Source organism: Rattus norvegicus, chromosome 9 (genome assembly GCF_021556685.1).
Source record: "Rattus norvegicus strain SHRSP/BbbUtx chromosome 9, alternate assembly SHRSP_T2T, whole genome shotgun sequence".
Classification (NCBI taxonomy): domain Eukaryota; kingdom Metazoa; phylum Chordata; class Mammalia; order Rodentia; family Muridae; genus Rattus; species Rattus norvegicus.
Genome location: NC_141542.1, coordinates 4,244,437 through 4,271,771, shown reverse-complemented (window position 1 = coordinate 4,271,771; position 27,335 = coordinate 4,244,437). Strand labels below are relative to the sequence as shown.

The 27,335-nt window shown below is 40.1% G+C and overlaps 1 protein-coding gene across 1 annotated transcript in view; it reads left to right on the top strand.

The window, feature by feature from the left end:
- LOC148003230 (extracellular calcium-sensing receptor-like) overlaps nucleotides 1–27,335 on the top strand; it is a 157,289-nt gene that overhangs the window by 112,992 nt on the left and 16,962 nt on the right. The window contains 2 exon segments of the mRNA XM_087569107.1: nucleotides 23,490–23,621; nucleotides 24,291–24,470. Of these exon segments, the coding sequence (XP_087425233.1) occupies nucleotides 23,490–23,621; nucleotides 24,291–24,470 (312 nt within the window).

Here is a 27,335-nt window from a genome sequence, read left to right as displayed (position 1 = left end):
GGACAACTTGCTGCATTCATTCCTCTCCCTCTAAAGTGTCAGGTCCAGAGATCAATCTCAGGTCATCAGGTTAGTGGTAAATGCCTTTACCAGGTAAGCCATCTTGTTCCACTTCCTTACACTGTCAGATAAGAAAATTGGAAAGTTATTTAATTACACAGTTTGAACATGTATAGAAATATCATCCTGTACCTTCCAACAGCATTGTACACATATTAAACAATAAAACTTAATTGATAACAAGAAACACATGGATTGTTTTTCATACACTTCAAACAGCAAATCACATTCATCTTTATTTAATATTTCATTTATTTACAGTCCATTTATTACCCTCTCCTCCCAGTCCCACCTTCCCCAGTTCCTCATCACATTCTCCCTCTCCCTTGCCTCTAAGAGTGTGCTCCCCACCTCCCAGATATATCCTTTCCCTGGGGCCTCAAGTCTCTCCAGAATTAGGTGAATCCTCTCTCACTAAGACAAGATTAGACAGTCTTATGTATGTGCTGGAGGCCATTGTCCAGCTTGTGTATGCTCCTGGTTGATAGATCAGTCCCTGAGTGTTCCCAAGGGTCTCAGTTAGTTGACCTACTGGTCTTCCTATGGGGTGCCCTCCCCTTCAGCTCTTTCACTCCTTCCCTTAATACCTCCATAGGAGTCCCTGACTTCTGTCCAATGGTTGGGTGTCTGAATCTGTCTCAGTCAGCTTCTGGTAATGCCTTTCAGAGGTCAGCAATGCTAGACTCCTGTCTGTAAGTATCAATAATTGTCTCAGGCCTTGCTGCCCCCCAACCCCAATACAAGATGGATTCCAACTTGGGCTGATCACTTTACAGCCTTTCCTTCAGTCTCTTCTAAATTTTTGTCCTTGTAATTCTTTTAGATAGGAACAATTCTGGATCAGAAATTTTGACTGTGGGTTGGTAACCAGTTCCCTTCACTTGGGACCCACTCTATCTACTGGAGAATGACTCTTTGAGTTCCCTCTCCACACTGTTGCATATTTTGACTAAGAAAACTCACATTTAGTCCCAGGAGTCTCTCATATCCCAGGTCTCTGGAACTTTCTAGAAGCACCAACCCCAAACCTTCAACTGCCAGAAACTGGATACTTTGATTTATTCCCCTGGTCCTCTGGGCTTTTCTCTTTCTCCCCTCTCCCCAAATCTGATCCTGTCCCCTTCCACCTCCCTTTTTTTTTTTTGAAACTTTTAGTGTCTATGGGTCGTATCCTGGATATTCTGTACTTTTTGTTTAATTTTCACTTATCATTGAGTATATACCCATGTTCTTTTTGGCCTGAGTTACCTCAATCAGGATGATATTTTCTAGTTCCATCCATTTGCCTACAGATTCATGATATCCTTGTTTTTATTAGCTGAATAGTGTTCCATTATGCAAATGAGTCACATTTTCTGTATATATTCTTCAGTTGAGGGACATCTGTAAGCTTCCAGGTTCTGGCTATTATAAATAAGGTGAACATAGGCCGTAAACATAATGGAGTACATGTCCATGAAATATGGTGTAGCATCTTTTGGGTATATATACAGGAGTAGTATAGCTGGCTCTTTAGGAAGAACCATTTCCAGTTTTCTCAGGAATCACCAGATTGATTGCCAGAGAGTTTGTACCAGTTTTCAATTCCCCCAGCAGCAGAGGACTGTTTCATTGGCAGGCATTTTCTACCTCTATGCCTGTGTTTCCTATATTTCTTTAAGGATATTATTTGTATTCTTGTTGAAGGCCTCTATCAATATAATGGAATGGAATTTTATGTCAGTATATTGCCTTTCACGTATGTTAGGGTATTTAAGGCTTGCTGTGGTGAGAGAGCTGGGTTTCATTGTTACCAAATTACATTGGCTTCTGTTGCTTGCCACCTGGTCACCTCTGGTGTTAACTGGGTTGGGTGTCTGTGACTAGAGATTTCCTCCGTTGGAGCTGGAGAGCTCTGTAACATGGGTTAGAGCAGGCCTCCTGGAAGACAAGAAGTGCTGTCTCTCAATGAAGGGGAGGGGCTCCTTGGAACTTGGATAGTGCAAGCATCCTGTGTCCCTGGTTAGAGCAACCTTCCTGTATCACTGGCTAGGGCAGAATTCCTGGAAAATTTGTGGGATATGAGAGGGAGCAGGCTGGTCATCTGCCTCATCTTCTTCCTTAGATATGGATTAAGTCATTAGTCATTAATCATAAGTATTATAAGCATTACTTAGCAAGACAAAATTATGAAGTCTTGTAATTTGGGTCAAATCTTCTATTCTTATTTTTTCCAGATGTGTTAGCAATGTAGGTTGTTAAATCTCAGTTATTTACATTATATCCCATATAATGTGTTCATACAGTTATGAAATATTATTGATTTTTATTTCTGACATTTTATTTTCAACTTGTCGATTTTATTTTGCCATTCATTCTGGCACACTTAAAAAAAATTGTTTTAAAAAAGAATGCCTCTCGCACTCGAGTGGCAGGACACCACCCGGACCTGAAGGGACCCGGCCAACAGTTCTCTGCACCCAAATCCTGTAGGTGGGAGAGCTAAAAACCTTCAGAGGGGCAGAAACGCCTGGGAAGCCAGAAGTGTGTGCACTCTGCCCACATTTCTTACTCCAGAGGAAAACACCTAAATGCCATCTGGGACCCCAGTGCAGGGGGCCTCCGGGAAAAGGCAGCGCAGGCCCTCCTGGTTGCCGCTCTCCCGAAGAGCTCAAAAGCTGCCACCCATGAGCAACTTCATCTGCAGTACCACAGGTAAGACCAACTTTTCTGCTCCAAGTGAGCTGCCTAGTGAACTCAGGCCACAGGCCCACAGGAACAGCTGAAGACCAGTAGACAAGAAAGACTACAGGCCCGAAAGCAGAACAGTCTGTTCCCATAACTGGCTGAAAGAAAACAGGTCTACAGCACTCCTCGCACAGGCCTATAGGACGGTCTAGCCACTGTCAGAAATAGCAGAACAAGGTAGCTCCAGAGACAACCTGATGGTGAGAGGCAAGCGCAGGAACCCAAGCAACAGAAACCAAGACTACATGGCAACATCGGAGCCCAATTCTCTTACCAAAGCAAACACTGAATATCCAAACACACCAGAAAATCAAGATCTCGATTTAAAATCACATTTGATCGTGATGCTGGAGGACTTCAAGAAAGACATAAAGAACTCCCTTAGAGAAACCAGGAAAACATAAATAAACAAGTAGAAGCCCATAGAGAGGAGTCACAAAAATCCCTGAAAGAATTCCAGGAAAACACAATCAAACAGTTGAAGGAATTAAAAATGGAAATAGAAGCAATCAAGAAAGAACACATGGAAACAACCCTGCACCTAGAAAACCAAAAGAAGAGACAAGGAGCTGTAGATACAAGCTTCAGCAACAGGATACAAGAGATGGAAGAGAGAATCTCAGGAGCAGAAGATTCCATGGAAATCATCGACTCAACTGTCAAAGATAATGTAAAGTGGAAAAAGCGACTGGTCCAAAACATACAGGAAATCCAGGACTCAATGAGAAGATCAAACCTAAAGATAATAGGTATAGAAGAGAGTGAAGACTCCCTGCTCAAAGGATCAGCAAATATCTTCAACAAAATCATAGAACAAAACTTCCCTAACCTAATACAAGAAGCCTACAGAACCCTTCCCTAATACAAGAAGCCTACAGAATTCCAAATAGACTGGACCAGAAAAGATAATCCTCCTGTCACATAATAGTCAAAACACCAAATACACAAAATAAAGAAAGAATATTGAAAGCAGTAAGGGAAAAAGGTCAAGTATCATATAAAGGCAGACCTATCAGAGTTACACCAGATTTCTCACCAGAGACTATGACAGCCAGAAGATCCTGGACAGATGTCATACAGACCCTAAGAGAACACAAATGCCAGCCCAGGTTACTGTATACAGCAAAATTCTCAATTAACATAGATGGAGAAACCAAGATATTCCATGACAAAACCAAATTTACACAATATCTTTCTACAAATCCAGCCCTACAAAGGATAATAAATGCTAAAGCTCAACATAAGGAGGCAAGCTACACCCTAGGAAAAGCAAGAAACTAATCATCTTGGCAACAAAACAAAGAGAAGAAAAGCACACAAACATAATCTCACATCAAAATACGAAAATAACAGGAAGCAATCATCACTATTTCTTATTATCTCTCAAGATCAACGGTCTCAACTCCCCAATAAAAAGACATAGAATAACAAACTGGATACGCAACAAGGACCCTGCATTCTGCTGCCTACAGGAAACACACCTCAGAGACAAAGACAGACACTACCTCAGAGTGAAAGGCTGGAAAACAACTTTCCAAGCAAATGGTCTGAAGAAGCAAGCTGGAGTAGCCATTCTAATATCAAATAAAATCGATTTTCAACTGAAAGTCATCAAAAAAGATAAGAAAGGACACTTCATATTCATCAAAGGAAAAATCCACCAAGATGAACTCTCAATCCTAAATATCTACTCTCCAAATACAAGGGCACCTACGTACATAAAAGGAACCTTACTAAAGCTCAAAGCACACATTGTACCCCACACAATAATAGCAGGAGATTTCAACACCCCACTCTCATCAATGGACAGATCATGGAAACAGAAATTAAACAGAGACATAGACAGGCTAAGAGAAGTCATGAACCAAATGGACTTAACAGATGTTTACAGAACATTCTATCCTAACACCAAAGGATATACCTTCTTCTCACCGCCTCATGGTACTTTGTCCAAAATTGACCATATAATTGGTCATAAAACAGGCCTCAACATATACAGAAATATAGAAATAATACCATGCATCCTATCAGACCACCACGGGCTAAAGCCGGTCTTTAATAACAATAAGGGAAGAACACCCACATATACATGAAAGTTGAACAATGCTCTATTCAATAATGACCTGGTCAAGGAAGAAATAAAGAAAGAAATCAAAGACTTCTTAGAATTTAATGTAAATGAAAGTACAGCATACCCAAACTTATGGGACACAATGAAAGTTGTGCTAAGAGGAATACTCATAGCTCTGAGTGCCTGCAGAAACGAACAGGAGAGAGCATATATCAGCAGCTTGAAAGCACATCTAAAAGCTTTAGAATAAAAAGAAGCAAATACACACAGGAGAAGTAGAAGGCAGGAAATAATCAAACTCAGAGCTGAAATCAACCAAGTAGAAACAAAAAGGACCATACAGAGAATCAACAAAATCAAAAGTTGGTTCTTTGAGAAAATCAACAAGATAGATAAACCCTTAGCCAGACTAACGAGAGGACACAGAGATTGTGTCCAAGTTATCAAAATCAGAAATGAAAGCAGAGACAAAACCACAGAATCACAGGAAATTCAAAAATCATCAGATCCTACTACAAAAGCCTACGTTCAACAAAACTTGAAAATCTGCAGGAAATGGACAGTTTCCTAGACAGATAACAGGTACTGAAGTTAAATCAGGAAAAGATAAACATTTAAACAACCCCCTAACTCCTAAAGAAATAGAAGCAGTCATTAAAGCTCTCCCAACCAAAAACAGCCCAGGTCTAGATGGGTTCAGTGCAAAATTCTATCAGACCTTCATAGAAGATCTCATACCAATACTATCCAAACTATTCCACAAAATTGAAACAGATAGAGTGCTACTGAATTCTTTCTATGAAGCCACAGTTACTCTTATGCCTAAAACACACAAAGACCCAACAAAGCAAGAAAACTTCAGACCAATTTCCCTTATGAATATTGACGCTAAAATACTCAATAAAATACTGGCAAACTGAATCCAAGAGCACATCAAAAAGATCATCCACCATTATCAAGTAGGCCTCATCCCTGGCATGCAGGGATGCTTTAATATATGGAAAACCATCAACGTGGTCCATTACATAAACAAACTGAAAGAACAAAACCACATGATCATTTCATTAGATGCTGAGAAAGCATTTGACAATATTCAACACCCCTTCATGATAAAAGTCCTGAAAAGAATATGAATTCAAGGCCCATACCTAAACTTAGTAAAAGCCATTACAGCAAACCAGTAGCTAATATTATCTAAATGGAGAGAAACTTGAAGCAATCCCACTAAAATTGGGGACTAGACAAGGCTGCCCACTCTCTCCCTACTTATTCAATATAGTTCTCGAAATCCTAGCCAGAGCAATCAGACAACAAAAGAAGATCAAATGTATACGGTTTGGCAAGGAAGAAGTCAAAATATCACGATTTGCAGAAAATATGATTGTATACTTAAGTGATTCCAAAAGTTCCACCAGAGAACTACTAAAGCTGATAAATTCCTTCTGCAAAGTGGCTGGGTATAAAATTAACTCAAATAAATCAGTAGCCTTCCTCTACACAAAAGAGAAACAAGCCAAGAAAATAATTAGGGAAAGAACACCCTTCATAATAGTCACAAATAATATAAAATACCTCGGTGTGACTTTAACCAAGCAAGAAAAAGACCTGTGTGATAAGAACTTCAAGCCTCTGAAGAAAGAAATTGAAGAAGATCTCAGAAGATGGAAAGAGCTCCCAAGCTCATGGATTGGCAGGATTAATATACTAAAAATGGCTGTTTTACCAAAAGCGATCTACAGATTCAATGCAATCCCAATCAAAATACCAATCCAATTCTTCAGAGGGTTAGACAGAACAGTTTGCAAATTCATCTGGAATAACAAAAAACCCAAGATAGCTAAAATTATCAACAATAAAAGGACTTCCAAGGGAATCACTATCCCTGAACTCAAACAGTATTACAGAGCAATAGTGATAAAAAAAAACCCTGCAGAATGCACAAGGCCCTGGGTTCAGTCCTCAGCTCCAAAAAAAAAAAAAAATGCCTGATATCGGTAGAGAGACAGATGAATAGAACAGTGGAATAGAATCGATGACCTAGAAATGAATTCACACACCAATGGTCACTTAATTTTTGACAAAGGAGCCTAAGATAGCATTTTCAGCAAATGATGCTGGTTGAACTGGAGGTCAGCATGTAGAAGAATGCAGATCTATCCATGCTTATAAGCCTGTACAAAGCTTAAGTCCAAGTGGATCAAGGACCTCCACATCAAACCAGATACACTCAAACTAATAGAAGAAAAAGTGGGGAAGCATCTCGAATACATGGGCACTGAAGAAAATTTCCTGAACAATACACCAATGGCTTATGCTCAAGGATCAAGAATAGACAAATGGGATCTCATAAAACTGCAAAGCTTCTGTCAGGCAAAGGACTCTGTTGTTAGGACAAAACAACAGCCAACATATTGGGAAAAGATCTTTACCAATCCTACAACTGATAGAGGACTTATATCCAAAATATACAAAGAACTCAAGAAGTTAGACTGCAGGGAAACAAATAACCCTATTAAAAGATGGGGTTCAGGGGCTGGGGATTTAGCTTAGTGGTAGAGCACTTGCCTAGTAAGTGCAAGGCCCTGGGTTTGATCCTCAGCTCCGAAAAAAAAAAAAAAAAAAGAAAAAGAAAAAAAGAAAAAAAGAAAAAAAGAAAAAAAAGGGTTCAGAGCTAAACAAAGAATTCACAGTTGAGGAATGCCAAATGCCTGAGAAACACCTAAAGAAATGTTCAACATCTTTAGTCATAAGGGAAATGCAAATCAAAACAACCCTGAGATTTCACCTCACTCCAGTCAGAATGCCTAAGATCAAAAACTCAGGTGACAGGAAATGCTGGCGAAGATGTGGAGAAAGAGGAACACCCCTCCATTGTTGGTGGGATTGCAGACTGGTACAATTCTGGAAATCATTCTGAAAGTTCCTCTGAAAATTGGACATCGAACTAACTGAGGACCCAGCTATACCTCTCTTGGGCATATACCCAAAAGATGCCCCAACGTATAACAAAAACGTGCTCCACTATGTTCATAGCAGCCTTATTTATAATAGCCAGAAACTGGAAAGAACCCAGATGCCCTTCTACAGAGGAAGGGATACAGAAAATGTGGTACATCTACACAATGGAATATTACTCAGCTATCAAAAACAATGACTTTATGAAATTCATAGGCAAATGGATGGAAGTGGAAAATATCATCCTGAGTGAGGTAACCCAATCACAGAATAAGACACATGGTATGCAATCATTGATAAGTGGATATTAGCCCAAATGCTTGAATTACCCTAGATGCACAGAACAATGAAACTCAAGGATGACATAAATGCGAATGCTTCACTTCTTTAAAAGGGGAACAGGGATACCCTTGGGAGGGAATAGGAAGGCAACGTTTAGAACAGAGGCAGAAGGAACACCCATTCAGAGCCACCCAATTAGATAAGATGGATGACGCAAAGAAGTGGAGGCCGACAGGAACCGGATGTAGATCTCTCCTGAGAGACACAGCCAGAATACAGCAAATACATAGGCGAATGCCAGCAGCAAACCACTGAACTGAGAACAGGACCCCCTTTGAAGGAATCAGAGAAAGGACCGGAAGAGCTTGAAGGGGCTCGAGACCCCATATAAACAACAATGCCAATCAACCAGAGCTTCCAGGGACTAAGCCACTACCCAAAGACTATACATGGACTGACCCTGGACTCTGACCTCATAGGTAGCAATGAATAGCCTAGTAAGAGCACCAGTGGAAGGGGAAGCCCTTGTTCCTGCCAAGACTGAACCCCCAGTGAAGGTGATTGTTAGAGGGAGGGTGGTACTCGGGGGGACGATGGGGAGGGGAACACCCATATAGACAGGAGAGGTGGGGTTAGGGAGATGTTGGCCCGGAAACGGGGAAGGGGAATAACAATCGAAATGTAAATAAGAAATACTCAAGTTAATTAAGATGGAAGAAAAAAAGTAACCCAGTAAAATAATGTCCTGTTTTATTTTTAAGATGGGTTGCATATTAAAAAGGTTTTGTCATTTTGCATTAAAGAAAAATAAGGGCTGTAGAGATGGCTTAGTGTTTAAGAGCACTGACTGCTCTTCCAGAGGTCCTGAGTTCAAATCCCAGCAACCACATGGTGGCTCACAGCCATCTGTAATGGGATTCGATTCCCTCTTCTGGTATGTCTGAAGACAGCAGGAGAGTACTTATAAAATAAACAAATAAATCTTTAAAAAAATAAAAATAAACCTTGATGTCAGTCTAAAAAAAATAGAATTCCTCAGTTTCTGGTGATGCAGAACAGCAAATTCATCACACATCTCTGTGGAAAGAAAATTTTAGGCACACATACACTTCTGTTCTTTTGGGGAAAGATTTCTCCATAAATCAGCCATGCTAACATTCTCTTCATTAATGAGAATTAATGATTTGGAAAAATGGATCTTTTCCTGTTCATGATATATTTAGAAATATTTTCTCTAATGGTGTAAATCTGCACTAGTTTCTCTACTGATTCTCAGTTTTGCACAGATGGCACTTTAGTGAAGAACAAATGTCACCTGTACCATAGCTACAGAAAGGAAGGATCATGGCAGCAATGGGAAGGGCATCCATTTGGATAACTGAATTCTACCACATTGATAAACTATTTTAAACCAAGACTGCAGATATATGTAAGTCAAATCATCTAACAAAAAATTCTTGAGACAGTGTCTCATCTTCCACATAGAACTAACCAAATATGCTTGAGTGACCACTGAAACATAGATCACAGAGTTCTTCCCCTCTGAGCTTGCAGGAATGTATCACCACATCTGTATTTAATTTTGTACTTTTTAAAAATTTTGTAATTATATTTAAGTACAGAAAACTTAAGTGTACATTCAACCAAGTTTAGTGTCAACTTCCTTAGCCTTTGCCTTTTCCAACTTGGCAATGCGAGTCACAGACTTAGGACCCAGGACGTTGCCTCCCCAGTGGCGGCGGATCTTGTCATATCTGTCATTATAATTGGTCCTAATAGCTTCCACCAGCTTGGCCAGAGCACCCTTGTCTTCCGAGTTAACCTGTGTGAAGACAACAGTGGTGCATGTCTTCCTGTGGACCAGGCGTCCCGGACTGGCTTTTCCTTTGATGATGCAGTAGGGCACCCCCATCTTTCGAAAAAGGGCCAGCAGGAAAACCACCAGCTCAATGGGGTCTACATCATGGGCAATCACCACCAGCTGAGCCTTCTTGTTCTCCACCAAGGTAGTGACTGTATTGACCCCTGCTTCTAGGACAAGTGGTCTCTTAGTTGAGATGTCCCCTTTACCAGCAGCTTTCTTCTCAGCGTGGGCCAGCAGCCTTTGCTTCTTCTCCTGCTTTGTCTCTGGCCTGTACTTGTGGGCAAGCTTAAGCAGCTGAGTCGCTGTTTGCCTGTCCAGGGCCTGGGTGAACTGGTTGATGGCAGGAGATATTTTGAGCTGCTGATAGAGGATGCCTCTTGCTGTAGCCTGACATAGCAGGGCCATTGATGAAGCATGTGAGATCTCTTTTGGGCTGGATATCCTGTCCAATGCCGAAGTTCTTAGGCCTTTTCTCAAACAAAGGATTGACCAAGTTTTTGGCCTCCTGTTTGTTGACCAAGGTGAGGGCCAGGGCCACCTTCTTCCCCTTGGCCTTCTTTCCTTTGGGCATCTTGCTCGGCTGGAGGAGAGAGCAATTTTGTACTTTCAAAATTTAATTAATATATATGTGAGATGGTGCTATCTGAGACTAGAAGAGAATATCAAATTTCCCTGGGAATGTAGTTATAGTCATTTCTGAGACAGCTGACCTGGATGCAAGTGAGATCTCTAGGACAGCTCAAAAAAACTTAATTGTGGGGAGGTGGGGGGAGAGTCCGCTATCCATAAGTTTTTAACATGTTTTCTTGTAGCATCAAACTCAAGTTCTCAGTCTAGACAGATATTTACTTTACCAAATAATCTACTACCCCAGTCCCAGTCAACAACTATAACTGAGAATATAAGATATGAATAGAACACTATCAAGCTTGAGATAGTTACCACGAGTTACAGATTTCTTCACAACCACTTAGTCATAGTAGGGATTGGCATGCTTATAGCTGTTCATGAACTTGAATTTTCTAGAGATAGTACTCATTAAAAAATAACATTTGTGTTAAAATATTCTACAAAATTTAGTTCGTATAAATTAAAATTTAAATAATACTTATATTTGTTTATTTGTACGTGTGCGAATGCACTTGAACCAAACCCTGTTTGTTGGAGGTCAGAGGACAACTTGTACTCAGTTCTCCTATTCCTCCATGTTGTTCATGGGGATAAACCATGGGCACTATCAGGTCCGCAGGCTTGGCAGAAGCACTGAGCAAACTCTACTGCACTATGAATACACTTTTTAATTAGATTTTTTGTTAAAGTTTGCATGCATGTGTTTGTGTCTGTGTCTCTGTGCCTGTATGAGTTCATGTGTATCACACATATCCTGGAACCCAAGAAGAGGCATAACATCCTTTGTACCTGAAACAGGCAGTTGTAATCAGCCTGATATATGTGCTCTGAACCAACCCCTGTTCTCTGCAATAGCAGTAAGTGCTCATAGATGCTGATCCAATTATCTACAACCTTATAAACATATTTGATAAGTATTATGAAAAGGCAATCATGAATACACAGATGTGTGTGTGTGTGCATGTTCCACTGAAAATTTGGAATGAGGTTTTCATTCCTCAAGTTCTTTAGAAATAAAAAATTCTGCTAAGAAAATCATTAGCTCAAAAGATAATGAAAGTAACATAAATTATTTAGCTCTTTCAAGTATGAAAATCATTTTAATTCAACTGAGCAATTCTGTGCTCAATATACACTAGTTTTCTCAGAGGGCTGGAAAAATTCTGTTACATTCATTTTGTACATAAAAGTCCTTGTCTATGGAAACTATTTTCTGACTTTTAAATCAAACATTGAATTTCTGAAAATAATTCTTACTACCAAAATTCTGGCTTTAGCAGAGGAAAGTTTACAACTAGTCAAAGTGGATTATATTACACTGCAATGTGAATGAAAAAGTCAGCAGGAGAAATAGATTCTTTTTTGTTTCAAAACTGTTGATCCTGGCTGTAGTATCACTGGGAAATTTCACTATATCTGTGTATCACACTGCATAGTAGGGTGAGATGATATTATCGAAATGGATCTTATGTAATTGTTTTTAGCAGACATTTACTTATTTCTTGTGGTATAAATATTATGTGGGGGTTTCTACACCACCTTAGATCATTTAGTTCCCACATAAAAGACACAAAACCTTCATATTTATTGTAAGACTTAGTAGCATTAAAGCTGGGTGGATATCAACTCTCTATTATGTCTACTTCCCTATCAATAACTCTGAGATATAACTTTCCATGATTCAGGTAGGCTACTCATACTCCAAATGGCCAGCCCTCATGCCCATGTTCTCATGAACCATCTACTTCATGGCATCTCCTTCTTTCTTCTTCTCTCTGATTTCCTCCTCATGGTCTCTGCATCAGACTTCAAGCCCAGGAACTGCAGCTCTGCCTGCCTCTCTTCAGCTCAGCTATAGACTGTAGGCATCTTTATTCATACAGTAGTTTTAAACTAAGGAGGAACGTTATATTAGCCTTGGTGCATGTGAGGATCTCCACATCCCTGGGAACAAACAGATTTTGTGGTAGTATTTAACATCATACATAGCAACAGAACACACATCAACAATTAGCAGTTTACCACTGTCACTATTTTTTCATTATTTATGTTTCATTCTTCTTCATTTGGTAGTGTTTGTATAAGAATTTAGTGATTCAGACTTTATCTAGTTTCGGGTGAGAAATCAGGAAGGCCAAATGGTTAATTGAAATTGTCATTCAGAACAGTATACCATACAGGTAAGATGTTTGGCACCAAACCTGGCAGTTTTATTGTTTCCTATTTCTTCGATGGTGGAAGGGAAGCTCTAACACCACAAACTGTATTCTGTCTTGTACATAAGATCAAGGCACATATACTAACACTTTCATAGGCATGTAAAAATAAGAATGATGTTAAAAAAGTAAGATTGACATAAAAATATAAGAAAACCAGAATATAAGGTCAAAATATGAGCAGAGTGGTCATTCAACGCTGCCATCGTAAAGTTTTCTCATATATGAACTTAGCTGAGCTAATGAAACTGTGAAACCTTAAATGATTATATAAGCTGTACATTTCTGCTGGTCTGGGCTCTTCACATTCCTCCTGCGTGAGGACTGTCTCAAGCCCCAGTGCATTGGTATCCCAAAGTAAACCTACATCAAGACTGAGTCCCGCATGTTTGTGGGGTGGTGGGTGTCCTCAGGATTGGAGCGAGAGTCTCCTCGGTCTGAGGGTCTTTCAAAACATATCAGATCCCAGCTGTACCTCATTAAACTTAGAAGAAGATGATAATGAGCTCCAAAGAAACTCGATTTAGAGCTGTTTTCATTTGTGGCAAGCTAGCTTCTGGACCAAGAAAGTGCCCTAACTTAATCGGCAGACAGAATGCCACCCAGAAAAGAAAAGAAATCAAAATGAAAACAAATGCATGGAACTTGATTGCCAAGCTTTGCCAATACAGGGTAAGCAAATCCTTGGTAATTCCTGCTTCACATAAGGTTTGTCAGATACTTTGAACAAGAGAGCTGAAGACAGTGCTCCAATGTCTTAGAATACTTTGAAGTGGTCTCGACAGCCAACTGTCTGCCATTTTTAAAAATTTGAAAGTGTTTGTCTGCACTTCCTACTTAATCAGGAAATATTTCTTCATAGTTGTCTTTTGGTGTTGAATAAAAGATAATCATAGTCTCAATAAAAGTTTAATTTGGTATATTTAAGAAGATTTATTAGACCTAAAAAGATGGTTTTAGGTTGTTAATGCAAGTTAGGATAAAATGTGATTTAGATCCAGAACTCTGAACTCACCAGGATAGGATAGATAAAAGGATATTTTTCTTAATTACCACATACTATGGACTTGGCATTGTAAATATATATCACACCCTATAACTATTATAATTTTACAATTTTATTCAATTGATATTTGAAATAGAGACAATTATTTTAATTCAAAGGGGAATTACTGAGAGAATATCTAATGTCTATATGAGTATGGCACTTGTTAATAATAAATCTGATGCCTTATTTTTTAGGTGGTGAATAAGAAGTGGGAAATCTGGGAGAAAACATAATTCTGAGATAGAATGCGGCAGTAGACTCACCTTGGAAGATGTGAGGAGAGAGACACTAAGTATCTGAACATGGTTAAGTGGGCATGTTACAGAATGTAGGTTAAAATAAGTCAGTTATTCTAAATTGTGATCTAGTTAGAGAATAGACTCACTATATTGTCAAGGTATTTGTAAATATATCTTGAGTCTGAGTCTTAGTTCTCGGAGCATAGCGCTGTGTGGAAGAACTGGATCAAACTGCTACATTATATTGTTCATGAGTTTTAAGCCAAGCTAAGTTTACAGGGGATATTGTCTAAGCACATACTCAAATAATAAATTATAGATGCCATAAGTTGTTAAAAGTTATGATTTTGTAGTAGAATCATCCCTCATGTTTGAGTTGAGGTCTTGCAGTTGATTTGGTAAACTAATCTGAAATTAATTAAATGAATGTATTTGAATTTAATTGATAAATTATTGATATTTATCTCCATGGAAATGGTTGAAGGGATAACTTTGTATGGTAAACTGTAGATAAACACAGAATACATGTCATTACAGTGGATTTAAACTTTTTTTCCCAGATTTCAAGTTGTATTAAAAAGCTTACAGTAATAAAAAAAGCATATTATTGAAATAATAGACACATTGATCAATGTATAGAATTGAAGACTCAGATCCAGATGTAATTCCATACATGTAAAAACACCTTGTTTTTCACAAAGCAAACAAAATTACACACTGGGGAAAAGTCAGCATCTTGGCAGACAGATGGTGTGAATAGCAGCATACAGAGAAATGAAAATAGGTCTATATCTCTCACCCTGAACACAACTCAACTCCAAAGGGATCAAGGACTGCACTGAAATCACTGAAAGACCAAAAGCCCTGAACCTGACTTCCTTTTTTCTTTTTTCCTTTTCTTTTTTTTTTCTTTCTTTTTTTTTTTTTTTGACTCCATATTTGTGAATCCAAAATTCAGTTTAACAGACTGGATGTTTTCCTATCCTGAGTCTCACTGGTCACAGAGCTTCCCACAATGCCTTCTCCCACCACCTCCCACCAGCAGCTGCACAGATGTTGCCTGACCTGCTTCGTGGACACCAGGATGCATCCTCAATTTTTCCCTCTGCTCATCAAAATGTGAAAGTTCACGGTCTGTAGCTTTCTTGCCATAGATGTCCAAGTGGAAAGACATTCCTCTCATTCTGTTAGGATGCTGGAGGTTTTGTGAGTGCCTATGGGGCTCATTTGTTTGTTTTCTGCGATTTTCCTTTGCGTGTTTGCTTTCTGAGATAAGGTGTTACAAAGCTCAGCCTGACCTCAAACACACTGATGTAGCCAAAGATGACCTTGAGCACTTTGCTCCTCCTGCTTCCACCCTCCAAGAGCTAGGAATATAAGAATCCAATGAATCCTTGCTCTTTGCTTTGGGGACTATGGAGATGGCCCAGATTGGGATACTTCTCTGTCAAGTGTTCTAGCTCACCTGCCCAGGGCTAGAGTTTGCCAGACAGTTTCTCCTGCAACCTCAGAGTCAGTTTGCTCACCAGGAGGCTGCATTAGATAACTTGATCACTTTTCTTGTTGTTATTAGTTCTTTAAAATCTGTTCGAGTCTCAGTCTGATTGTTCTCCTGTGAGCTGACGTTTTAAAACATCAAAAAACAAAAACAAAACAATACAAACAAACAAAAACCTTAGAGTTTTACATTTCTCTGGGCCTTAAATGAGTATTCACAATACCAGCACTGTCTTAGATCTTAATCACATCAGAGTCCTCATGAGCTCTCACCTTTCTCTGCAGTTGAAGGCAGCCTGGAAGAATCAGCAAGTAGTCTGAATGAATGTCACTGAGTCACTGTATGTAATGCTCTCTACTCTGCAGAAGGTTAGCTGCCACTTCTAGGGAAATCATTGGAATGCACTGGGTGGCACATAAATAATTAAGGGGCGACTTTAATTAAGGCTTTGTAGTGAAAACGGCTTTGTGCAACATTAAGAGCTTTTGAATAACTAACTTTGATGCTCTCTTTTCAACCTGAACTTGTCATCCCTGGAAACTGCACAAATAGTGACTTTTAACAGCTTTCGTCTTTTTATGATACCAGATACTCACTTCTTTTTTGTGACTGAATGCTTTGTGAAAAGTCAGGAATCTGATGAGGTGGCCAGCACTTCTCCTTTCAGGGAGATGTTGGTATTTGTTATTTTTCTCACGGCTGTGACAACATATTCGACTAAATCAACGTATCCATTGTTGGTTTGTACTGGGCAGTTAGGACACCGACCTCATGGAGGAGGGGAAGGCAGGGCAGTCAGAGCAGCTCTGGCTATGGTGACAGGAGCCTGAGGCAGCTTACTTCTGGTTCTCTCTGTCTGCTCTGGATTTCTGTTACAAGATGTGATCTTGCAGCTTTTCGTCCTGCTTTGATACTTCCTAGCCATGATGAAGTCTTCTCCCTCTAGAACTAGATAAGACAAATTGTCCTGTAATTATCCATCCCTTACAAGATATTCATAGCTACCTGTGGGCTATTTAAAGCCACACAGAATCTGGATCATCTTTGTCTTCCTCCATCTTCCTTCCTTCCTCTGTGAATTTAAACTTTTACAATCAATGGTTGCACTCAATGGTCTCAAAACAACATTGGTTGAATGTATAAGGGAGAGAAACAGGGTATGTGTGTGAGTGTGGCACGCGCACGCACGCGCATGTGTGTGGTGTATAAGCTCTTTCTTGTGTTGTTTCTTTTCAGCTATTTTGGGGACTGTGTAAACGTTAATAGCTTTTCTTTTCTTTTTTAAAATATTTCTGATTTTATTATTTTTTTATTTCAGTTTTTTTATTAACTTGTGTATGTGTTATATACATTTTGAGTTTTATTCCCTTTCCCGGTTTCCGGGCAAACATCCCCCTAATCCCTCGCTCTCCCCTTCTTTATGGGTGTTCCCCTCCATATCCTCCCCCCATTGCCTCCCTCCCCCCAACAATCTAGTTCACTGGGGGTTCAGTCTTAGCAGGACCCAGGGCTTCCCCTTCCACTGGTGCTCTTACTAGGATATTCATTGCTACCTATGAGGACAGAGACCAGGAGCAGTCCATGTATAGTCTTTAGGTAGTGGCTTAGTCCCTTGAAGCTCTGGTTGGTTGGCATTGTTGTACATATGGGGTCTAGAGTCCCTTCAAGCTCTTCCAGTTCTTTCTCTGATTATTTCAATGGGGTCCTATTCTCAGTTCAGTGGTTTGCTGCTGGCATTCTTCTCTGTATTTGCTGTATTCTGGCTGTGTCTCTCAGGAGCAATCTACATCCGGCTCCTGTCGGCCTGCACTTCTTTGCTTCATCCATCTTGTCTAATTGGGTAGCTGTATATGTATGGGCCACATGTGGGGCAGGCTCTGAATGGGTGTTCCTTCTGTGACTGTTTTAATCTTTGCCTCTCAATTCCCTGATAAGGGTATTCTTGTTCCCCTTTTAAAGAAGGAGTGAAGCATTCACATTTGGATCATCCGTCTTGAGTTTCATTTTTCTAGGCATCTAGGGTAATTCAAGCATTTGGGCTAATAGCCACTTATCAATGCGTGCATACCTTGTGTGTTTTTCTGTGATTGGGTTACCTCACTCAGGATGATATTTTCCAGTTCCAACCATTTGCCTATGATTATCATAAAGTCATTGTTTTTGATAGCTGAGTAATATTCCATTGTGTAGATGTACAACATTTTCTGTATCCATTCCTCTGTTGAAGGGCATCTGGGTTCTTTCCAGCTTCTGGCTATTATAAATAAGGCTGCGATGAACATAGTGGAGCAAATGTATTTTTTATATGTTGGGGCATCTTTTGGGTAAATGCCCAAGAGAGGTATGGCTGGATCCTCAGGCAGTTCAATGTCCAATTTTCTGAGGAACCTCCAGACTCATTTCCAGAATGGTTGTACTCCCATCAACAATGGAGGAGTGTTCCTCTTACTCGGCATCCTCGCCAGCATTTGCTGTCACCTGAGTTTTTGATCTTACCATTCTCACTGGTGTGAGGTGAAATCTCAGGGTTGTTTTGATTTGCATTTCCCTTATGACTAAAGATGTTGAACATTTCTTTAGGTGTTTCTCAGGCATTCAGCATTCCTCAGCTGTGAATTCTTTGTTTAGCTCTGAACCCCATATTGTAATAGGGTTATTTGTCTCCCTGTGGTCTAACTTCTTGAGTTCTTTGTATATTTTGGATATAAGGCCTCTATCTGTTGTACGATTGGTAAAGATCTTTTCCCAATCTGTTGGTTGCCGTTTTGTCCTAACCACAGTGTCCTTTCCCTTACAGAAGCTTTGCAGATCCCATTTGTCGATTCTTGATCTTAGAGCATAAGCCATTGGTGCTTTTTTCAGGAAATTTTTTCCAGTGTCCATGTGTTCCAGATGCTTCCCTAGTTTTTCTTCTATTAGTTTGAGTGTATCTGGTTTGATGTGGAGATCCTTGATCCACTTGGACTTAAGCTTTGTACAGGGTGATAAGCATGGATCGATCTGCATTCTTCTACATGTTGACCTCCAGTTGAACCAGCACCATTTGCTGAAAATGCTATCTTTTTTCCATTGGATGATTTTGGCTCCTTTGTCAAAAATCAAGTGCCCACAGGTGTGTGGGTTCGTTTCTGTGTCTTCAGTTCTGTTCCATTGGTCTATCTGTCTGTCTCTGTACCAATACCATGCAGTTTTTATCACTATTGCTAGGTAATACTGCTTGAGTTCAGGGATAGTGATTCCCCCTGAAGTCCTTTTATTGTTGAGGATAGTTTTAGCTATCCTGGGTTTTTTGTTATTCCAGATGAATTTGCAAATTGTTCTGTCTAACTCTTTGAAGAATTGGATTGATATTTTGATGGGGATTGCATTGGATCTGTAGATCGCTTTTGGTAGAATGGCCGTTTTTACTGCCAATCCATGAGCATGGGAGGTCTTTCCATTTTCCGAGGTCTTCTTCAATTTCTTTCTTCAGAGTCTTGAAGTTCTTATTGTACAAATCTTTCACCTGCTTGGTTAAAATCACACCGAGGTACTTTATAATATTTGGTTCTATTATGAAGGGTGTCATTTCCCTAATTTCTTTCTCGGCTTGTTTCTCTTCTGTGTAGAGGAAGGCTACTGATTTATTTGAGTTAATTTTATACCCAGCCACTTTGCTGAAGGTGTTTATCAGCTTTAGTAGTTCTCTGGTCGAGCTTTTGTTATCACTTAAATATACTATCATATCATCTGCAAATATTGATATTTAGACTTCTTCTTTTCCGATCTATATCCCCTTGACCTCCTTTTGTTGTCTGATTGCTCTGGCTAGAACTTCAAGAACTATATTGAATAAGTAGGGAGAGAGTGGGCAGCCTTGTCTAGTCCCTGATTTTAGTGGGATTGCTTCAAGTTTCTCTCCATTTAGTTTAATGTTAGCAACTGGTTTGCTGTATATGGCTTTTACTATGTTTAGGTATGGGCCTTGAATTCCTATTCTTTCCAGGACTTTTATCATGAAGGGGTGTTGAATTTTGTCAAATGCTTTCTCAGCATCTAATGAAATGATCATGTGGTTTTGTTCTTTCAGTTTGCTTATATAATGGATCACGTTGATGATTTTCCATATATTAAAGCATCCCTGCATGCCTGGGATGAAGCCTACTTGATCATGGTGTAAGATTGTTTTGATGTGCTCTTGGATTCGGTTTGCCAGAATTTTATTGAGTATTTTTGCGTCGATATTCATAAGGGAAATTGGTCTGAAGTTCTCTTTCTTTGTTGGGTCTTTGTGTGCTTTAGGTATAAGAGTAATTGTGGATTCATAGAAGGAATTCGGTAGTGCTCCATCTGTTTCGATTTTGTGGTAATAGTTTGGATAATATTGGTATGAGGTCTTCTATGAAGGTCTGATAGAATTCTGCACTAAACCCGTCTGAACCTGGGCTCTTTTTAGTTGGGAGACCTTTAATGACTGCTTCTATTTCCTTATGAGTTATGGGGTTGTTTAACTGATTTATCTGTTCCTGATTTAACTTCGGTACCTGGTATCTGACTAGGAAATTGTCCATTTCCTGCAGATTTTCAAGTTTTGTTGAATATAGGCTTTTATAGTAAGATCTGATGATTTTTTGAATTTCCTCTGAATCTGTAGTTATGTCTCCCTTTTCATTTCTGATTTTGTTAATTTGGACACACTCTCTGTGTCCTCTCGTTAGTCTGGCTAAGGGTTTATCTATCTTGTTGATTTTGTCAAAGAACCAACTTTTGGTTCTGTTGATTCTTTCTATGGTCCTTTTAGTTTCTACTTGGTTGATTTCAGCTCTGAGTTTGATTATTTCCTGCCTTCTACTCCTCCTGGGTGTATTTGCTTCTTTTTGTTCTAGAGCTTTTAGGTGTGCTGTCAAGCTGCTGACATATGCTCTTTCCTGTTTCTTTCTGCAGGCACTCAGCGCTATGAGTTTTCCTCTAAAGCACAGCTTTGATTGTGTCCCATAAGTTTGGGTATGTTGTACCTTCATTTTCATTAAATTCTAAAAAGTCTTTAATTTCTTTCTTTATTTCTTCCTTGACCAGGTTATCATTGAGTAGAACATTGTTCAATTTCCACGTATATGTGGGCATTCTTCCCTTATTGTTATTGAAGACCAGTTTTAGACCATGGTGATCTGATAGCACGCATGGGATTATTTCTATCTTTCTGTACCTGTTGAGGCCCGTTTTTTGACCAATTATATGGTCAATTTTGGAGAAAGTACCATGAGGAGCTGAGAAGAAGGTATATCCTTTTGCTTTAGGATAGAATGTTCTATAAATATCTGTTAAGTCCAATTGTCTCATGGCTTCTCTTAGTCTGTCTACGTCTCTGTTTAATTTCTGTTTCCATGATCTGTCCAATGATGAGAATGGGGTGTTGAAATCTCCTACTTTTATTGTGTGAGGTGCAATGTGTGTTTTGAGCTTTAGTAAGGTTTCTTTTACGTATGTAGGTGCTCTTGTATTTGGGGCATAGATATTTAGGATTGAGAGTTCATCTTGGTGGAATTTTCCTTTGATGAATATGAAGTCTCCTTCCTTATCTTTTTTGATGAATGTTAGTTGAAAATCGATTTTATTTGATATTAGAATGGCTACTCCAGCTTGCTTCTTCAGACCATTTGCTTGGAAAGTTCTTTTCCAGCCTTTCACTCTGAGGTAGTGTCTGTCTTTGTCTCTGAGGTGTGTTTCTTGTAGGCAGCAGAATGCAGGGCCCTTGTTGCGTATCCAGTTTGTTAATCTATGTCCTTTTATTGTGGAGTTGAGGCCATTGATGTTGAGAGATATTAAGGAATAGTGATTATTGCTTCCTGTTATATTCATATTTGGGTATGAGGTTATGTTTGTGTGCTTTTCTTCTCTTTGTTTTTTTGCCAAGACGATTAGTTTCTTGCTTCTTCTAGGGTACAGCTTGCCTCCTTATGTTGGGCTTTAGCATTTATTATCCTTTGTAGTGCTGGATTTGTAGAAAGATATTGTGTAAATTTAGTTTTGTTATGGAATATCTTGGTTTCTCCGTCTATGTTAATTGAGAGTTTTGCAGGATACAGTAACCTGGGCTGGCATTTGTGTTCTCTTAGGGTCTGTATGACATCTTTCCAGGATCTTCTGGCTTTCATAGTTTCTGGTGAAATGTCTGGTGTGATTCTGATAGGTCTGCCTTTATATGTTACTTGACTTTTTCCTTACTTCTTTTAATATTCTTCCTTTATTTTGTGTGTTTGGTGTTTTACTATTATGTGACAGGAGGAGTTTCTTTTCTGGTCCAATCTATTTGGAGTTCTGTAGGCTTCTTGTATGCCTATGGGTATCTCTTTTTTTAGGTTAGGGAAGTTTTCTTCTATGATTTTGTTGAAGATATTTACTGGTCTTTTGAGCAGGGAGTCTTCACTCTCTTCTATACCTATTATCCTTAGGTTTGCTATGATTTTGTTGAAGATATTTACTGGTCTTTTGAGCAGGGAGTCTTCACTCTCTTCTATACCTATTATCCTTAGGTTTGATCTTCTCATTGAGTCCTGGATTTCCTGTATGTTTTGGACCAACAGATTTTTCCACTTTACAATATCTTTGACAGTTGAGTCAATGATTTCTATGGAATCTTCTGCTCCTGATATACTCTGTTCCATCTCTTGTATTCTGTTGGTGAAGCTCGTATCTACAGCTCCTTGTCTCTTCTTTTGGTTTTCTATATCCAGGGTTGTTTCCATGTGTTCTTTCTTGATTGCTTCTATTTCCATTTTTAGTTCCTTCAACTGTTTGATTGTGTTTTCCTGTTATTCTTTCAGGGATTTTTGTGAGTCCTCTCTATGGGCTTCTACTTGTTTATTCATGTTTTCCTGGAATTCTTTCAGGGATTTTGCGATTCCTCTCTGTAGGCTTCTACTTGTTTATTAATATTTTCCTATGTTTCTCTAAGGGAGTTCCTCACGTCTTTCTTGAAGTCCTCCAGCATCATGATCAGATATGATTTTGAAACTAGATCTTGCTTTTCTGGTGTGTTTGGATATTCCGTGTTTGCTTTGGTGGGAGAATTGGGCTCCGATGATGCCATGTAATTTTGGTTTCCGTTTCTTGGGTTCCTGCGCTTGCCTCTCGCCATCAGATTATCTCTCCTGTTACTTTTGTTCTGCTATTTCTGACAGTGGCTAGACTGTCCTATAAGCCTGTGTGTCAGGAGTGCTGTAGACCTGTTTTCCTGTTTTCTTTCAGCCAGTTATGGGGACAGAGTGTTCTGCTTTCGGGCGTATTGTTTTTCCTATCTACAGGTCTTCAGCTGTTCCTGTGGGCCTGTATCTTGAGGTTACCAGGCAGGGCACTTGCAGCAGAAAAGTTGGTCTTACCTGTGGTTCCGAGGCTCACGTTTGCTTGTGGGGTGTTGCTTATGAGCTCTCCACAGCGGCAGCACCCAGGAAGATCTGTGCCGCCCTTTCCGGGAGCTTCCATGCACCAAGGTTCCAGATGGCGTTTGATGTTTTCCTCTGGCGTCAGAGATGTGTGCAGAGTGCAGTCTCTTCTGGTTTCCCAGGCATGTCTGCCTCTCTGAAGGTTTAGCTCTCCCTCCCACGGGATTTGGGTGCAGAGAACTGTTTATCTGGTCCGTCCCTTCAGGTTCTGGCGGTGTCTCAGATGCAGCGGACCTGCTTCTCCTGGGCCCTCCTCTATGGGAACCCAGAGGCCGTATACAGTTTCCTCTTGGGTCAGGGATGTGAGCAGGGGTGGGCAGTGTTGGTGGTCTCTTCCGCTCTGCAGCCTCAGAAGTGCCCACCTCTCCCCGCTCATTTCTTAAATTTGAATTTTTTATTGGATTTTTTTACATTTCACCTAATTCTGAAATCATGGGTTCAAATGGTTATTTGTTCCTTGGGCCATGCCCTAACACAGGCTGGATGTTGAATTGCCAATACTTCAATCTGAACATTCGATGAGAATAATGGCTATGCAAATGATGACCAACTCAATAAGTGATGCCATGGAGAGATACAAGGAGCTCATACAAGTGAACAGTTCTTACCGGTGAGTCACTGACAGAGATGAGAACCCAGCACTAGGCAGGGAATACTTCTGTCCTGTATGACTTTGAACAAAAGTCAGGGCTCTGGTTCTGTAGTGTCTGACTCTTAACAAGAAGCCTGCCTCCTGGCAAGTGTCTTAGATTTGTATCTCTTGGACTCAATTATGCTACATGTGAAGAGTGTAGAAGACCCTCCAATTGTTATTTTCCCCATTGAGGATCCTCTAGATAGAAAGTTTTGTACCATGATGAGAATATCAATCAACTCTGAACCTCTAAGTCTCTGACAGGAGATTTAAAGATCTGTGATCCATGAGAAACACATGGAAAGATTGTATAGCTATTGGGTCTTCAACTACTCCTCAGAGGGGATTTCCCCACTACGTGAAGATGGTTTTAGCCTACCATGCACAAATAAGCACCCATATGGACCATTTCTGCTTCCTGGATTTATATAAACTGTCGTAGTGTCAGGATTTTCAGAAGTATTTTGATTCATGTGGAATGTGGATTCTGGATTTGACCTCCTCTAATTGGTGCTAACTTGTATACTGTGGCTCTATTCTGGGGATGTCTGGGGATGAGGACCCTTGAAGGGATGATTGTACTTGCAAGATTGACAGGTAAAAAGAAGCTGGCTGGGATTTACCATTTTTTTGTTTGTGGTTCAGCATCAGGCACTCCCAGCTCCTGCGTGAACAAACTCAATTGAAGAACAATATAAAGATTTTGCTGAATGAGAACAGAGATCTGCTGGTGGAGCAGACTGAACTGACAGCATCCTATGTGGAGGCAAAGAGGTTCTGTGAAGAGGATGGAATGAACATCTGTGTGCCCAGTGCCAAGCAACAGTAGGTAGGATTAGGCCTCAGGGTCAGGTTGTCCTCATGTCTTACCATAAACATAGACGAATCAATGTAACTGTCTATTGACAGATCCATGTTCTGACCTGGGTCTCATCCAAGTGTTCATTTATGTGATCATTTACAAGGATTTCTGTGGAGATAGCCCATTTTCAAGAAACTGCATGTTTGGAAACAAATGCTCCTGCTCTTCAAGAATCTGCAGTTTATTAAGGGAGATATGTTGATCACACATCACAGTGCTACATGCCATTATGTGTGGAGGATGCTATGTGAGAGCCCCTCTTGAGACTAGAACAGGGCTTTGATGGATGAAGCAAAAGCCTGGAGCTCATTTTCTTTACAGGTGTCCTGTGAGACTCCAGGAAGTAAGTAGTTTTCAAGGAGGATAGCCTGGTGTAAATGCCAAAGAAATGGTTCTCATTGTCATTTTTGGTGGTTTTTGTTCTTCCTCCCCCCTTTTCCCTGTATATGAAGATGGTGCCTTCATGCTTCATAGATCTTGGATAAGTGACAGAGCCTGAGTAGCAGGATGTCAGTCCTGTCTCATTTGAGGGCTCCTGGAGAGTTCATATCTGGGCCTCACAATCTGAAGCTGGTTAGAAGAGCAGGGATGTGGAAAAGGTTTCTCAAAGGCTGAGGGTTTGCATGACAGGCTTGAGACTTCAAGAACAAAGTTATTCATATATACCCCCAATTCTCACTAAGAAAGGTGCATTACTATGTGGACCTGCATCTTAGCGGGTATGCGGGGAGGCCAGTTAATGACATCTGATTTTGTCTAGTCATTCTTTAACTTAGTCCTTTGAGCCTAGGTCTCTCAAGAAATCTGAAGCTTCCTGTTTTGTGCTGGACAGCAGTCTTTGCATCACTTGTCCAGTTCCAGGTGGAGCCCCCTCTCTTATTTGTCTCAACCCATTCTTTTTCTTTTTTAATTAACTTGAAAAAGAAAAGAATCATTTGAAAATTTACTGGAAGCTTCTTTCCAGAACAGAAAGACATGGAGTAAAATGAGAAAGCTTATTGTCATTTTTACTGCTTCTCAGGAAATGCATATCTGGTCCAAGGGTGTGAGTTGGGGAATCTATCAGCACTGGAAAATGGATGAGTTACAGATTATGCTCTCTTTTTGGAATGTGCAGCTGGGCAAACTCCTTGTTAATACTTGGTTGCAAGCAAAAGCCAGTCCTCCTCCAGAAACTAGAGAACCAATGAGACCAAAAAAGAACAAACATTTTATATTCCATCTCCTCTGATATAGTCATCTCTGGAGAGTTGAAGGCAAGTGTTCCTAACACAGAGTAGGTAAATGGTAGTTTATAGGCAGACTGTCTAAAAGAGCAGCAAACTCACTCCTCTTATTATTATTATTTTTTATGATTAACTTGAGTATTTCTTATTTACATTTCGAGTTTTATTCCCTTTCCCGGTTTCCGGGCAAACATCCCCCTAATCCCTCGCTCTCCCCTTCTTTATGGGTGTTCCCCTCCATATCCTCCCCCCATTGCCTCCCTCCCCCCAACAATCTAGTTCACTGGGGGTTCAGTCTTAGCAGGACCCAGGGCTTCCCCTTCCACTGGTGCTCTTACTAGGATATTCATTGCTACCTATGAGGACAGAGACCAGGAGCAGTCCATGTATAGTCTTTAGGTAGTGGCTTAGTCCCTTGAAGCTCTGGTTGGTTGGCATTGTTGTACATATGGGGTCTAGAGTCCCTTCAAGCTCTTCCAGTTCTTTCTCTGATTATTTCAATGGGGTCCTATTCTCAGTTCAGTGGTTTGCTGCTGGCATTCTTCTCTGTATTTGCTGTATTCTGGCTGTGTCTCTCAGGAGCGATCTACATCCGGCTCCTGTCGGCCTGCACTTCTTTGCTTCATCCATCTTGTCTAATTGGATGACTGTATATGCATGGGCCACATGTGGGGCAGGCTCTGAATGGGTGTTCCTTCTGTGTCTGTTTTAATCTTTGCCTCTCTATTCCCTGCCAAGGGTATTCTTGTTCCCCTTTTAAAGAAGGAGTGAAGCATTCACATTTGGATCATCCGTCTTGAGTTTCATTTTTCTAGGCATCTAGGGTAATTCAAGCATTTGGGCTAATAGCCACTTATCAATGCGTGCTTACCTTGTGTGTTTTTCTGTGATTGGGTTACCTCACTCAGGATGATATTTTCCAGTTCCAACCATTTGCCTATGATTATCATAAAGTCATTGTTTTTGATAGCTGAGTAATATTCCATTGTGTAGATGTACAACATTTTCTGTATCCATTCCTCTGTTGAAGGGCATCTGGGTTCTTTCCAGCTTCTGGCTATTATAAATAAGGCTGCGATGAACATAGTGGAGCAAATGTATTTTTTATATGTTGGGGCATCTTTTGGGTAAATGCCCAAGAGAGGTATGGCTGGATCCTCAGGCAGTTCAATGTCCAATTTTCTGAGGAACCTCCAGACTCATTTCCAGAATGGTTGTACTCCCATCAACAATGGAGGAGTGTTCCTCTTACTCGGCATCCTCGCCAGCATTTGCTGTCACCTGAGTTTTTGATCTTACCATTCTCACTGGTGTGAGGTGAAATCTCAGGGTTGTTTTGATTTGCATTTCCCTTATGACTAAAGATGTTGAACATTTCTTTAGGTGTTTCTCAGGCATTCAGCATTCCTCAGCTGTGAATTCTTTGTTTAGCTCTGAACCCCATATTGTAATAGGGTTATTTGTCTCCCTGTGGTCTAACTTCTTGAGTTCTTTGTATATTTTGGATATAAGGCCTCTATCTGTTGTACGATTGGTAAAGATCTTTTCCCAATCTGTTGGTTGCCGTTTTGTCCTAACCACAGTGTCCTTTCCCTTACAGAA